This window comes from Emydura macquarii, unplaced genomic scaffold (assembly GCF_026122565.2).
Source record: "Emydura macquarii macquarii isolate MOO-44397 ecotype Brisbane River unplaced genomic scaffold, CSIRO-AGI_Emac_v2 contig_1483, whole genome shotgun sequence".
Classification (NCBI taxonomy): Eukaryota; Metazoa; Chordata; order Testudines; family Chelidae; genus Emydura; species Emydura macquarii.
The window spans coordinates 26003125-26018193 of record NW_027131620.1 but is presented as its reverse complement, the minus strand read 5'-3'; the positions used below and the strand labels follow the sequence as shown (position 1 = coordinate 26018193).

Here is a 15069-nt window from a genome sequence, read left to right as displayed (position 1 = left end):
TTTATTATATAGTAGCAGCTAGAAGCCCAAAATGAGAATGAGGGACTATTGTGCTAGACACTGTGCAAACACACAATAAGAGTCCTGAAGAGCTGACGATTTAATAGACAAGACAGAGAAACTGTGGGAGGGGAAACAAAGGCAGAGAGAAGTGAAGTGATTTGCCCTAGATAGGGGTCAAAGCTGAGAACAGAACCTACATCTTCTGAACCCAAGTGTAGCGCCTGGACCAGATTGCCTTTCATATAACAAACATCTGAAAAAACAACATTGGATCTCTCAAATACTGTGCAGTTGAAGGAAATTCGAATCACAGCATCAATTAACTATTTAACTGAGGCAGCAGATGAAACTTGAAATGAAAGGGGCATATCCTAGTAGATGTGTTCATGGCATTGGAAAGCTTTTATAAAGAAAAATAAAACTTAAACAACCCATATGACTAGAGATCATAGCCAGCTTCCCTGAACCTTGTGGGTCCCTGGAGATGGCACCTCCACAGTCCCTTCTTCTCCTCTCTCTCAAAGGTGGGGTGTAAGCCTCTCATGCACTTGTGAATTTGATTCTGATCTCACACTCTGTGTACTAGTATACTACATTGATTTCAGTGGCTACACATTGATAGAGTGAGCCCAAAATCAAGTCCAGGGTGTCCCAGGACCATCTTTGAACCTGGTTACAAAGCATCTCCCACTCTGTCATAAAAGAGCCATGAAGAGCACAGTGCCTTGCCCTTTTTACAAGGTAAGAGTATTTAAGACTGAAACCCAGCCTCTTAGGCTCAAAGGTGTTTCAATCATCTTAATTATTATGGGAAAAATTATTAAAAGTATCAGGAAAATTCATCTCAAATCCCAGTGAAGTCCCAGCTGGCTACAAGGCAGGCAAGAGTGATGTCACAAATTGCATTTGGAGGACAAGCCATAACACTTGAACTACTACATAGCAAAGAACCTGGTTCCAGGCATATGTGATTGAGAAACCAAAGGGGGAATAAATAAGCAGTATTTCTCTTCTATTTTTGTGTTTGCATGTTTCTTACCTTGTTATGTGTTCACAGTGCAATATAATAGACACATATAATAGACTGAGTGAAAGACTGACCCCATTCATTTCCACGTTTCTTTTAAGTCCTTCTTGAAATATGCTACACTCATTGTGGGCCATTTGATTACAGAAGAACACCTAAATTTGATATTTTGAAGTCATCAAAGGTCACCATCTTAACAATTTCTAAGGCATTAAGAACAACTACATTAACTTCCTGCAGTGGCTAGGCTGTGGATATGAACTCCAATTTAGAGAAATTAATGTCACCAGCTTTGTTTATGGGACTTTAGCCAAGAGGATTGTTGAAGGAGATCGGAAGTGCCTTGTCAACACTGATGTTATTCGCCAAGCCCACCCAAAGGAGGTGAGGGAGCTATCAACTAGGTCCGGCAGTATAACACACTGAAAATAGACTTTACCCAAGTAGTTCTCGCTCACTAGACAGGCAGTTTGATGCAGTGGAAGGAGCTTGGATTTAGATCTCCTCCCCCCTTCCAGACCAGCTCTACCACTGACTTCCTGAGATCCTGGGCATGTCACTTCATCTCTCTGTGCCTCAGCTTCCTGCCTGTGCAATGGGGATAGAGAAGTTGGTCTGACTGGCAGGGCTTTAGAGCTCAGTTGTTACTGTCTGTAGAACACTGTGAGGCTTGTGCAGCCAGCCCGCCAATCAATGTGGGGTGTCATTAATAGCGGAAGTGAGGGCAGTGGGGCCCTGCTGGAGGTCACTGTCCTCAGCAGCCTTTGCAGTAAGGGGGAATGGGCCAGGGGGAGACCACGCACAGCTGCCCCTCCTTTGCTAACTGCGGAGGGAGACTGGCTCCTCCTGCTTTGTTCTGCTGCAAACCCTGCTCCTCATCAGTGATGGGCTAAGTGCCAAAGGGACCTAAGACAATGTGGAGGGAGCGAGTGCATAGCAGACACCGCTCCAGGGGAAAGGACATGGATTATCCGGGGTAGTAACACAGGGGGGCGGGGGTTACCCTGGGCAGTGACCTTCGGAGGCTGGGAGAACCCTGGGTGGTGACAGGAGGGGGGAAGCGGGGGTTACCCCGGGCGGTGGCATTAGGAGGGCCGGGGGTACCCCGGGTGTGGGCACGGGGGGCTCTAGGCAGCGCCCTGAGGGGACGAGTTCCGCCGTGGCACTGCCTCGGGGTGAGGTTGCTCCGGGGAAGGAGGGGGCAGAGCCCCCCGGCGGAGGCTGCCCCGCTCGGGCTCCGATCCCTTCCCCAGTGCGCTCGGTCGGGGGCGGGGCGGCTCCAGCGGCCACCCCTGGGCGGGCCCTGCCGGCCGCGCCCCGCTCGGCTCGGCTCGGCTCCCGGGCGGCTGCGGCGCGGTCCGCTCCAACTCCCGAGCCCGCTCCGACCCAGTGCCTGGCCGCCCGCCTGGCAGGAGAATGGCGCTGCCCGCCGAGCGCGACGGGCTGTTCCGGGCGCCGCACAGCCTGGCGCGGGAGGCCCACGTGCCCTCCCTTGCCGCCTACCTGGAGCGCTACCGCCGCTCCCTGGAGGAGCCGCACGGTGAGTGCCGGGGTCCCCCGTGTGCCCTGGGCCGGGCCTCCGCGCCGCGGCCCCCCCGCCAGGCCCGGCTGCTGTCGGTGCTGGGCGGGAGCCTGTGGGTGGCCCGGCCCGTGGGGGTGGAGGCGGGGCCGGCCGGGCCTGGCCCTGGTGGTGCGCAGCAGGAGCCGCTTGCAGCCGGCGTCGAGGAGACGCCCGCGGATTTGGAGCCGCGTCTCCTGCTCCCCGCGCTCGGTGCCGCGAAGCCCCCGGGTGGGCGCGTTGTAACGCCCCGCTGGGCCCGCTCCGAGCGTGGGGCTTCCCCGGCCGGGTGCCCGTCGGGCTTTGCCGTGACACCAGCCGGGACAGAGCCGCTCGGTGTCACGCCGGGGAGCCGGGCGATGTTTTCACTTTTGTAGCCGAGGCGCCGGCCCGGTCCCGGAGGTGCGAGCTGCCGAGCCCCGAGGTGCTGCCAGGGCTCAGCCTGGCACCAGTCAAGCGCTGGTCTGAACGGTGCTATTTATACACCACCATGCCTCAGCTCAGGGCTTCCTGCCTGGGGGCCTCCCACCCTGTGTACGCCTCGGGGAGCCTTCCTCTAAAGCCAGGCTGTGTTTTCTGAACTGAAACGAGTTCTCAGTCTCTTCTGAGCTTCATAGCGCAGAGCGCTTACCACTTGTCAGCAGTGCTTTCCATCCCCAGGTCCGGGCTTTACCAGCGGGGTGAGCACTGTCGCCTCTCTTTGCAGGGAGACTCTGAGGCACGCAGGCTGTTTCTTGTCCCGGAGCAGGCCCGTTGCTAGCAGCGCTGGGAAGGGAACTCGGATCTGTGGACACAGCCCGGTGCCTAAGCCTCTGCCCTGTGCTGCAGGCTCGGCCCAAGGGCTGTCTTATGCAGTGTCAGGAAGCGAAACTACTTGAGAGTGATCTTGCTGTGACTGGTTGGAAAGGAGAGTAGGTGAATGTTGACAGCCTCTGCCATCCCCAGCCCAGTCTTCCTACACCTCCCTAAAATGAGCTTATCTTTGTGGGTGGGGAAAAAATATAATAATCATTGTATCAGTATTTCTGCTAGTGCCCACAGTATGCTAGATCTTTGTCAAACAGGAAGGCACCATTCCTAGTCCAAGGAGTTCATCATCTGGGCAGATAAAGATATTAACAGACCTATGATGTGTGAGCAACTAATATTCATTCGTATGCATCCGACGATGGGGGTTTCTGCCCACGAAAGCTTATGCCCAAATAAATTTTAGTCTTTTAGTTGCCACAGGACTCTCGCTGTTTTACTAAAAACAGACTAACACAGCTACCCCCCTGGAACTCATTAATATTTATTTATGTCCACAACTATATTTAAATGCCTAAGTCACTCAGGTGTGACATTGGTAAACCTACTGAGTGACAGTGGCACCCTCTCCTGGAGGGCTGGGAATCAGTAAAGGAATGACATAAACTCAGGAAACCATGTGGAGGAAAGCACAGACCTTTGTGTCAGAGGCCGGCAAACGGGCAATGCAATGAAGGGTCAGGGAGGACAGGGAATGAGTCATGGGTGGCTGTATAGGGGGAGGCAGAGCTATGCAGGACTCTGGAGGTAACAAGCTTGGATTTGATGTAGTGAAGGAGGAGGAAAGCCACTGGAGGGATTCAAAGATGTGGGAGGGGATTGTTCTGGTGGGAACTGGACATCCAGGGGAATTGTCTTAGCAGCAGTGTTTTCTATGGTTTTGGCAGTGGGGAGGGACAAATACGGGTTTTGGGGAGGTCAGTGAGGAGGTATTTGCTAGCAGAAGTAGGCTGGCTGCTAGTCACCACCCTCTGTCTCTGCATGCCATCTCTCCTAAGCCACACCTCACAGATATTTCTGAGTTCTCAGAGGTAATGTATTCGGTATATTTCCCATGTCTGTCACTCTGTTTTGATATTTCCTTGTAACCGAATGCAAATTACTCTGGTGCTTGCACAATGCACGTAGGTGTAGAGTTTTGCATCAGAACTCTGCATGTTATGTCAAACCATTGCTCTTGTGTAATGCCAGTGCTTTCAAACCTGTCAGTGAGGATGGTGCATGTGCTGTCCATATCTGAGATCATATTAATCAGCCTCTTTTATGGACACACAGTCAGTTTTCTAATAACACAGGAAATGATGATGTTTCCAAGTATTACTCTGTGATTACTCTGTAAGCAGTTGAAGCTCAGAGTGAGATACTGGGAAAAATCTGCTTCTTGAAAAAGGAGTGGGGGTTTGTTTTGGAAAGAGAGGGTGTGTTACACAACCTGCATAGTGTGAGGACACAGCTGGAAACAGATCTCTTGAACATTAGAAGAAACTGCAAGTTTGAAATTTAACCTATTATCTCCAAATTTTGGAAGAAGGTAAAATGATTTCACACCCTTGAAGAATAGATGGCAGCTGTACCACCAAGTCTTATAATCTCAGTTTTGTAGAAGAGTGACTGTTAGAGGGGGACTGATGAGGGTGGTAAATGCTGCTTTTAAAAGAAGCCTTAGCTCATGCAAACTTTTTCATTCCATGAAAGCTATCGGGTTTGCAGTCTCCACTGAATTTGACCTTATATCTGTTTCCTAGCAAGGACCATTGAATTTTATCTTCGGATGTTAAATGTCTTGATCCATTTTTGTCACCTAAGGTTTGACCGTGTTACTTTTGCAGAATTTTGGGGTGACATTGCTAAGGAATTTTACTGGAGGAGCCAACACTCTGGACCTTTTCTCAAGTACAACTTCGATGTGACAAAAGGGAAAATCTTTACTGAATGGATGAAAGGGGCTACAACCAACATCTGCTACAACCTGTTGGATAGAAATGTCAACGAAAAGAAACTCGGGGACAAAATTGCTTTTTACTGGTAATGTTCTGTTTTTATTATAATGTAGAAAGTGTCGGCATGTAATCCTAGAGCAGTGGTTCTCAGCCTGTGGTCCGTGGACCCCTGGGGTCCGCAGACTGTTTAAGGGGTCTGCGAAAGGTGATTGTGAAAAATAAAGTTTCAGATCCAAGAAAAGGGATTCAATTTTTCTGATCAATCAAAAATATGTGACTACCTCCACCTACAGGTTAAAATCCAGAAGCCTTGTTGTTACCATAGAAACCCACAGCTTAGTGCCCTTTCTCATGCTGCCTCAAATGCTGTGCCGAGCACATGCAACATTTCTAGTTGAATTCTGCTCATTAGTTTTCAGTGTAAGACTTCTATGGTAGGGGTCTGTGGGCCACAGGTTGAATTTCCAAAGGATCCACACCTCCATTTGAAATTTTTGGGGGTCCACAAATGAAAAAAGGCAGAAAACCACTGTCCTAGAGTAAAGTGTGTAACTGCTATTGTTAAAGTACATATTAAAACGTAATGATTCGAGAGGTAAATAATGGGGAGACTCTGGTCTTTCCATAGTTACAATGAGAGTTAGATTTCCATCAGAAGCTGGCCGTGAAATCTCTAACTTCTTCAAAGCTCCAGGATATGTACATGCAAAAACATGAAGTGGTGAGATCCCCTACAACATGTTTTAACCTTCTTTGTTGGCTTGTCAAAATTTCAAAATGGCCTGGCCTAGAATTGAGCAGTGCGGGCAGCTCACACTTTTGAAAAGTACAATGCTTACCTTAGAGGACCTGTGGTGGAATTCCTTTGGTGCAAGCCTAAGGAAGCTGGTGCTCAAGGGCTGGGCTCAAAATGTACTCTAGGAAGCTTGTTGTCAGCGGATGCAGATTCTGTGAATAACGTAAAAGCTATGATGCGAAGGTGGTGCATTGCAGAGGCCTTGTGGTCTAGAGCAGTGTTTCTCAAATAGTGTTCCGCGGAACCCCAGGGTTCCATGGGCTTAGTTGAAGGGTTCCGCGAAAAAGCGGAACCACGTCGCCGAACAGCTGCAAGCGTGCCGCCGAACAGCTGATGGTGCCACGGAAAACAGCTTAGAGAGCGCGCCGCTGAAACCAGCCTACACCGCGCCGCTGAAAAGGGGAAGATTTCCTGGACTTGTCGGTGGAGGGTATGGCATGGCCGTGCAAGCGTGCCGCGGTGAAATATAATTGAGAAACACTGGTCTAGAGGAATGAGTGCTGGGTTGGTAGGCCCACCTCAGTCACTGGCTGATAACACCTACATACTCTTGTGAAACAGGTAAATATCACTTTGCAGATGAGAGGAAACTGAGAGTCAGATATAAATTTCTGCAAAGCCACAAAGGAAATCAGTGTCAGAATGAGGGTTAAACCCACCTCCTGGCTCCAGTCTTGTGCTGTGTGGGCAAGGCTGCAGGCTCAAGGTGAAAAAGTCTGAATTTCATCTGGAAAGCAAAGTAACGCATAGATATGTAAGTGCAGTCGAGTCCACATGCCTTTCGTACACTCTTGTTGAAGAGTTGTCTGTTTTCCTTTTATTCACAGGCAAAATACTTAGTTGAGGAAAAGGCTGAAAGTTTAGGCCAGTATTTGTTCAGATGCATACTGAACAAATTCTGCAGCTTTTCTAAATTTAAGATGACTCTTTAAATTCCTTATGAAAACTTTTATAAACTCATTCAGATAAAAGTGCCCATCTTACTAATTCTGTGTGGCAGGTTGGTGATCGTGCCAGGATTTCTGTGTTTTGTTCATTCAGGCTGGGTGTTCCAGGTTCATGTAAACTTGCACGTAGAAGGTTTTGACAGGCAGTCAGCAGCCTATGATTTCAACCTGCAGTAAGGGTAAATTAAGTTGTTTGCCTGAAGTTCTTTGGGTTTGATTTGACAGGCTTTGTAAGAGTATCAGTGACACTGAGAAATCCACAGTGGATGTCAGAGATGTAAATATTGGTTCTGGATGTCTTGCAGCACTGATGTAGTGGTGATAAAATACATTTTAGTAACCTAGCACACACAGGTTATAAATTAAAATATTATTGGGGAGATCTTCATCTTGCCTATGAACATTCTAAAGCCAGCATGATCTGCTTATTCTGAAGCTGGTGTTAGGACGTCTATAAGCTATAAGATGTGCATACAGTGGTGCAAGGAACATGAGGCACATGTGGCTACTGACCTGGGGAGAATATGGCATGGTGGCTGTGTAGTGGGCTTACAGGAATTCTGTAAGCAGGGGTTGTTAGTGTCAGAAGAGCATTGTACACTGGGAACGTGCACACAACTTAAAGCACTTGCACCGCCCCAGAACTAACTATAACTATTCCCTCCACACCCACTTAGTGAAAAGCACTCAGCCATCTCTGCAGTACAAATGTGCAGTTTGATCCAAGTATTTTTGAGCTAAGACAGGCCAAAAAGACATTGAGAAATTTTTCTAAAGTCCAGACAGCTCTTCTAGAGCAGGGGTTCCCAAACCGTAGGACATGTCCCAAAGGTGGGGTGCAACACAGTCCTGGAAGAGCTGCCAAGGGCAGAGTTGGGAGAAACATGGGGGGGCATTGCCCCCCCCCAAACATATACATTGGTGGAATGGAAGCCAGTGAGGGGCTGGAGGAGCCCATCACCCTTCGCAGGCGGCAGAGGGCAAAGCAGAGCCGCTGGGCAGAGGGCATGGAGAAGGAGCCAGCCCCAGGAGGCGGTGACTGGAGGGTTTGTGGCTGTTCCCGCTCCAAGCTGCCGCGCCCTGTGATCCGTGGCTGTTGGTCCCCTGGAACAATCAGCCCTGCTGCTTTCCCAGGGATCAGGGCTAGGTGGTGGGTGATCGGGACCATCATAGTAAAGGCCTGAGCATCTGTCTCTGCCTGGCACTGGTGGCCCCAAAGCCCTTCCCTCATGCCTGGGCAGGGGGTGCCCGTGAGGCACACCAGGGTGCTGGGTGAGTGACTGGAGCAGGGCTGCCAGATGACAAGTTTAAGGCACTGAGTAGGCTGCTCAGGCAGAGGGTGTCAGCGCAGGCTGGCTGTGGCGCCTGCCTGGCCCCTTCGCCCTCTTGCTGGCCTTGGTCCCTGCTGAGGCGATGGGCCACACACACACCCTGTGGGACACCTCGCCCTGATGACTGCATAGGGGCTGCATAGATGGGTCTCAGGGGGAAAAAGTTTGGGAACCCCTGTTCTAGGGAATCCCTATATCTGGGAAATACCTTGTCTAATTTCCCTCAAACGTGCCATCAAATGCCTGTCTTGGGAGGGCTCTTTTCTGGGTAATTTGCAGGCAGGGGTTAAATTTTGGCAAAGTTAGTTGGGAGAGAATTCAAGATTATGATGGACTGTAGATCACCAATGATGGGAGCATGACTAGCTCCAGAACGTGTGGTGCAAATAAATATGCTATGTAGTTTCTGTTCCTTTCCTGAGAGGAGCAATTGGCAATGATGGTGCCTAATGTAGTGTCTGGAAATAAACAGAATGTTCCTGGGGAGGGAGTGCTAACAGTTAGGTTTTGGGCCTGATTTCCTTTCCACACCTGACAGATAGTGATGTTACTCTCTTGATGCAGTGGCGTTACTCCCAGTTTACTCCAGCATGAAAGAGAAGAGAATCATGTCCCATTGCTTTCGTCAGAGGTTGCTGGTGGGGTGAGAGAGCTCTGTTAATTGTCACCAGATCTCCCAAAAGGACCATATACAATTGACTAATGTTGAGTTTTATAATAGAAGACTATTGTAAAGTGGCCAGAGCTGTTGGGGGCGGGAATTGAAAGCCAGAGCAGAGTTGCAGGCTTGGTGGTATGTCATGGTCATAACTGCTGGCAGCAGCATAACTCTTGCCCACATGGGGTTGCTTTTTCAACACAAAGCACAACCGTTATCTCTATGATCTTTTCCCTCTGCAGGCATGGCACATATCACTCGTATTCCCTTTATAATGTGGTCCTCCAGTAGGAATAGAGGCAGCAGCCATCTTGAGTAAATGCAAGATGTTTGCAGTTCCTTCCCCCTTGCCTATTGATCCTGGACACCTTCTGCTGTCCAGGAACGAGTACTTTTATTTCCTGTCCTGCCACTTTGGATTCCTCTTCCTGTGATTGGCGTTGCTGCCACAGCCTAAAAAGCAACAGAAAGCCAGGAGAAGTGTGCCACCAAATAACCCATGCACCACTGCAGTGAGTTACCATGTGCTGAGACTTCTGTTAGATCACAAGGTTATGTTACTACCTCAGTCATTTGAGGTGTTAACAATAAACAAACAAACCAGGCAGGAGGGTTAAAAGGCAAAACTACTGTTACATAACACAACCCCAGCCTCCCAATCTGAAATGCCCTTCGAGTGATTGCACGTGTCTATTCCACCCTAGGTGAGTGCACATCCAGAGATCCAGCTTGAGTGCACTGGACGTGCACATGCCTGGAGTGGATTAAACATGTGCAACACATCTCAAAGAATAACAGTTACAGTGTAGGTAGATAACTATTTGTTTTATAGTCTGGTCTTTATGTAGCTAGGGTGACCATATTTCCCACAGGAAAACAGGACACCATGTGGGGCTGGCCGGAGCTGACAGCCTGAGCCACAACACCTGGAACCTACCATCGCCCCTTGAACATTCCTCCTGGTGGCTGTGCCTGACTTTTTTGCCAAAGCTGAGCACTTGTCCCGTTCCCTCTTGGCAACTGACAAACGGGATAAATGCCCAATTCTGCCAAAAAAAGTCTGGACATCCCCTACAGAGCTTAAAAAGCAGACTGTTCCAGCCAAAATGGGACGTGGTCACTCTGTGTGTAGCAGTACCTGTAGCACACAACTTGACCTCTTGCAGAGAGAGTGTCTGCCCGTTGTACAGTTGCAGTGAGAGCCATTTCAGATTTAGTGGCATTGGGATGTGTTCAGGGAGGGGTGGGATTGGAGCACGAGGGGTTGCTGCACATGAGGACCAAGGGGTGCTGTCAGAGCCGTGAGGGGCACCTAGGACTGGGATAGCATTGGCATGCTGCTGTCAGGTGGGCAGTGGCAGAGCTTGGAGTGGCTCTGATCATTTTCAGAGCTATTGGCTACTTTCTTTCTTGAGCACTAAACATGAATCATCACTTTTAAAAGGGGGAAGCAGAAACAGTCACAAATACTGGCAGTTTTATTACAGCTCTGGTTTTTTTTTTAAAAAAGAGGATATTACAATTAATGGGCGCGCCCTTTCTGAATCTGGGATAAGCATAAAATGCAGTGTTAAGAAGGAGCAAATATTAGGATGAGGTGTAGAGGAAACAGCATCTGGGAAAGTCTCTGCTGCTTCAGCTGATAACCAGAGTGTTTGGGCATTTATTCTAAAATTCTTTAAATAAATCTAAGTGGATTTAGAAATGCAGAACTAGAAAAACAAGACAGTGGCCTCTCACTGCTGCTGAGTGGTGTTAACAGGAATTGGACCAGGAGACTGGAGAGATTTGTTATCACAGCCTGCCAACCTGGGACAGTAGGGGACCCTGGATGTGGAAATTTACATGATGGGAGGACTTGAGCTTTTCTGCATATTATAAAGTTCTCTGAGCTTGAATTTAAATCAAGCATTTTGCCCAGCTGAGGGCCACATTGGCAAACGGTCAAGAGCATAAATTGGAATGTGTTGCTGCTGTCAACTTTCGGATAGCACAGTGGCCCCTTGTGACTACATGCACACTGCATGCTGGTGGCCATCTCCATCTGAGCAGCCTGCTGCACAGCTTAGGGTGGCGCCACTGCAGATAGTCTCCATGGGCCACATCGCCATACGAAAGTGAGGGCAGCTGTAGGTTGGGTTTTAACCACTCCTTACTCGTGAACATTTCTGATCTGTATGGCTTCAAAACGCTTTCACACCATAAACTGCTGAGGAGCTTTTGCCTTTGCTTCTGGGCAGCCTGACACATTGGTGCACACCTCTCACCTGTCAGTGTCATTTGTATATTAACTTTGAACCCTAATTATGATAGTTGTCTCTCTGCTGCAGGCCTACAGGCAGGCATTGGGCCACGTGTTGCTGTGAACATTAAGGGTGGATTTTCAGAAGCACTCCACGTTGGCCTAACTCTCCTCTCACTCCAGACTGTTGTAATGCAGGATGGAGAGCAGTGAAATGGTTGACAGCACTGGACTGTAGGGGCACCAACAGCAGCACTACACACAACAGTTTGGTACTGGTCAGTCGGCCAAAGCAGCTGAGCTCATTAGAACCTTATAGGCAGTAAAACGTGGGCTGAAAGATATGTCATTTATTCCAAAAGAGCTCTTAATAAACAAATGCTACGCTCCCCTATTCCCAAGTGGCACTATTACACTTAAAGAGCTGGATATTAAAGCAGAGGGAAGCCTTTATGCTGTGGATAAAACATGTCCAGCGTCTGGGTGGGGGTGGTTTCTGGTAATGACTGGCTGTCCTTTGGAGAGGGACAAAACAGGAAATAAGAAAAACTCTTCAAAACATTAAGTCTATTGAGGAATGCAGGGAGAAAATCTGGAAAAATGACTACATAGGCTCTGACCAAGCAAACAACCAGACAGAGCAAACGGAGCGAGAGAGAGAACCCGTTGAGAATGTGGGCATAGCACTGGGGAGTCTCACGTCATGTCTCCATGGGGCACATTCAGCCTCAGATCTAGTCTGGGGTATCAGGATGGACATATTCATAGCTCATTTGCCCAGAGGCCAACTCCCATGTGTTCTTACTGCAAAAGGCTTCTGGATTATACTCTGGTGGAAGCCCTCAATGCTGGAAACATCCCAGAACTGAAAACTTTCATGCTAGCCAGATGTCCCAGGTGCCCCAGTACATGCTGCCAGCTAAGGAAGGCCACAAGCTGCCTCACCCTAGGGGCAAATGTCTGCGGAGGGTCTTGGCTAGCATATAAATGCGTGTTGGCAATCAACTGACTTGGTTTAAAATCTAGGATTGACAGACGCATGGGTGTGACTTGCCTGGTGACCCTGTCCTTAAAGTAAGAGAGCAGTGGAAGATTTGTAGTGTGTAACTGAGGTCAGAAGCTGGACCGAGAGCCGTAGCTGTGTTGGGACACTGCATTTCAGTGGTGTTTTGTCCTTGGTCATAAAGCACTAATGTGCCTCTCATTCTGTGGAGAGGACTGATTTTGTGTCATGCTTGGACCACAGCTAGGGCTGGTCTGAGGAGATCGCTGTGAGGTGCTTCAGCTCTTGGATACCGAGTGAAACCAAGCTAGTCTCAGTTTTGAAATACTGAATTTTTTATTCTTCCATTTAGCAAAGGCCATTAGCAAAGGCCCGGTGAGCATCCCTGGGTGTTGTCTCCAGCTGGTTAGCGGAAAGGCTCTTCGCACTAGCAGCTGTAAGGTTGCACAAGAGCTCTTTCCAAGGTTTGGCTCTGGGACCCCACTGGTTAATGGGTGGGTGTCAAATTCAGCGAAATGGCTTCCCATGGGGATGTGATAGAGGTGGGGAACTGTCATTCAGTTTGGATGTTTATATAAAAAGCACAAAGGACCGGAGAAGAGATTGAAGGGAACTTGGTGGTTGTTATCTGGGTAGATCTTCCATATTCAGCTGTTAGCTATTAGGGTGTGCGGATTTATCTGACTAATTTAAAGCTGGTGTGATTAAATTAGATTAGCTTTAGATGGGAGCAGCTGTATCTGAGATGGGGATAGGCATAGTCTCTTGGCAGCAAAGCCATGCATAGTAAAATGTTTCCAGATCCCCTTGGTTTGGTGTAAGGAGAAAATCACAGTTGCCACCATCTGAGACGTGTTTCCAAGGACAGTTTCCCAAGTCAGCCTGGGGTCTGGCGTCCATCAAACTCCCACCCACCGTAGGGTGAGACATTGATCTAGGCCTTCTTAAACATACACATTTCTTAGTGATCGGAGTTTCAGAATTCTGTCTGTTATTGAAGAAATGGCCTGTGACTCATCCCCAAAATGGACTGTGTCTTAAACTCTCTGCCCCAGCCATCTCATCTGAAATGCAGTAGTCACAGAGTAGACACTTCATGACAATGCATAAACACGTCAGAGCAGTAAAACCCCATTGGCAGTGTAGCACAAATCTGTATCGGCCAAGTGATAGGAGTGATTCACTAGAATTCTCAGAACAGACTAGTTCCTAAAACTCTATACATCTGTATTTTAAGCATTGGCTCACTTGCCCTGCCACACCAGACATTATCCAGACAGCTGACCTACAGGGTTTTTTTGTTGTTCGAAATTGTTTTTTTGCTTCTGAAAGCTGGGTGAGAAGCACAACTTGAAGTCTGCGTGACAGGTGTAGGCTGCTAGTGTGTAGAGAGGTGCCAGGAAGTGCTTCTGGTAGGTTCATCGCATTGATGGATGAGTGTGATGAAGTTGCACATTTGTTACCTGAGTGCTTGTTGCAATGACTTGAGTGCCTGTCAGATTGAAATATTCCTGGTTGTGTATGGAGGAGTACATGAAGAGAATTGGCTGGCACCAGGACAATGAGCTTCTTACTTTAACGGAAGACTAAAGCAAGTAGAGGAGTGGGGATGGCTCAGAGGTGACCCAAAGCATCTCGGTGTAGACGCTAACTCCTGATCAGAATGCTTGTCCATAAAAATAACTCCAGACTTCTTATAAAGTTGTGACCCTTCCTTGTTCAGAACGCCTGTGTGTAAGCCAGATCACTGAACTGGAAGCGGTGTAGGTGACCTGCAGAGCTTTTCACCTGGCAGGACTTGAGGCTGAGACTTTTTCTTCTGCAAGCAGTTGGCGTCTCAAACATCTCGAGCAGTCCAAGGAGTCCTTATGCTGCTCTGAAATGCTAGTGGTGCCACCCCTGGTGCTAGTCAGAGAAATCCAGAGCCTGGCACTTGGTAGGTGAAGGAAGTGAAGAGAATTCCTTAAACTTACAAAACCCAGAGAGACAATATACTGTAAACTAGGGTGTCTCAAAAACTGGGCCAAAATTCCTTTAGTTCCCCCCTTTAAAAATGTTATCCTGTTTGTTGAACAAAAACTGAAACGTCACCCCAGGCAAGGACAGAGTCCACAGTTCCAGAGCCAGTGTGGCCGTAGGGCCAAAACAGACCTGAGCTGCCACAGCAGGGAAGTCCAGTGCAGGAGGGCCTCTCCAGAGAACAAATCAAGGATTCTCCTAGGAGGCAGGCTCTCCGTGAGGCTGGCCTGAGAGCAAGGCGCACTTGGGAATCTACATGCGGATGTTTCCTTCCATCCCTCCCCAATGCCGTGTTTGTTTTCCCTGTTTCATGGTTGGAAGTGGTGTTGCCCTCAGATAATGAGCATCCAGGGCCATACCGGAGGGGGACAGAAGGGAGAGGGTAGTGAGTACTCGGGGCTCTTTTTGTGGTGTGTGTTGCCTTTAACTAAGGGCTTGTTGTACATAGATGGAGCTGTTCAGGAACAGCTATTCCTGAAGAGCTCCATGCATGGAGGACATGCTTATTCTGGAATAAGTGTTTCGTTCCTCTGCAACTTAACCCTACTTGCAAAGTGCATTAAACTGAAGTTACACAGGAACGAAACGCTTATTCCAGAATAAGCATGTCCATGCATGGAGCTGTTCAGGAACATCTGTTCTTAGCTCCACGTCTAGGCAAGCCCCAAACGCTCACAGTGGAAGAATAGAGTTACGTCCTCACCTAACAATCCCCTCTTTAGCAAAAGACCCCTAAGG

At 48.6% G+C, this 15069-nt stretch overlaps 1 protein-coding gene across 3 annotated transcripts in view; it reads left to right on the top strand.

Moving 5' to 3' along the window:
- The first annotated feature begins 2120 nt into the window (after window positions 1-2120).
- The window catches only part of ACSS2 (acyl-CoA synthetase short chain family member 2), a 75171-nt gene continuing 62222 nt past the window's right edge, over window positions 2121-15069 (top strand). For all 3 annotated transcript variants that reach the window (XM_067554512.1, XM_067554511.1, XM_067554509.1), the window contains exons 1-2: window positions 2121-2570; window positions 5225-5420. In XM_067554512.1, the coding sequence (XP_067410613.1) occupies window positions 2447-2570; window positions 5225-5420 (320 nt within the window). In that variant the 5' untranslated portion in view covers window positions 2121-2446. The remainder of the gene's footprint in view (window positions 2571-5224; window positions 5421-15069) is intronic.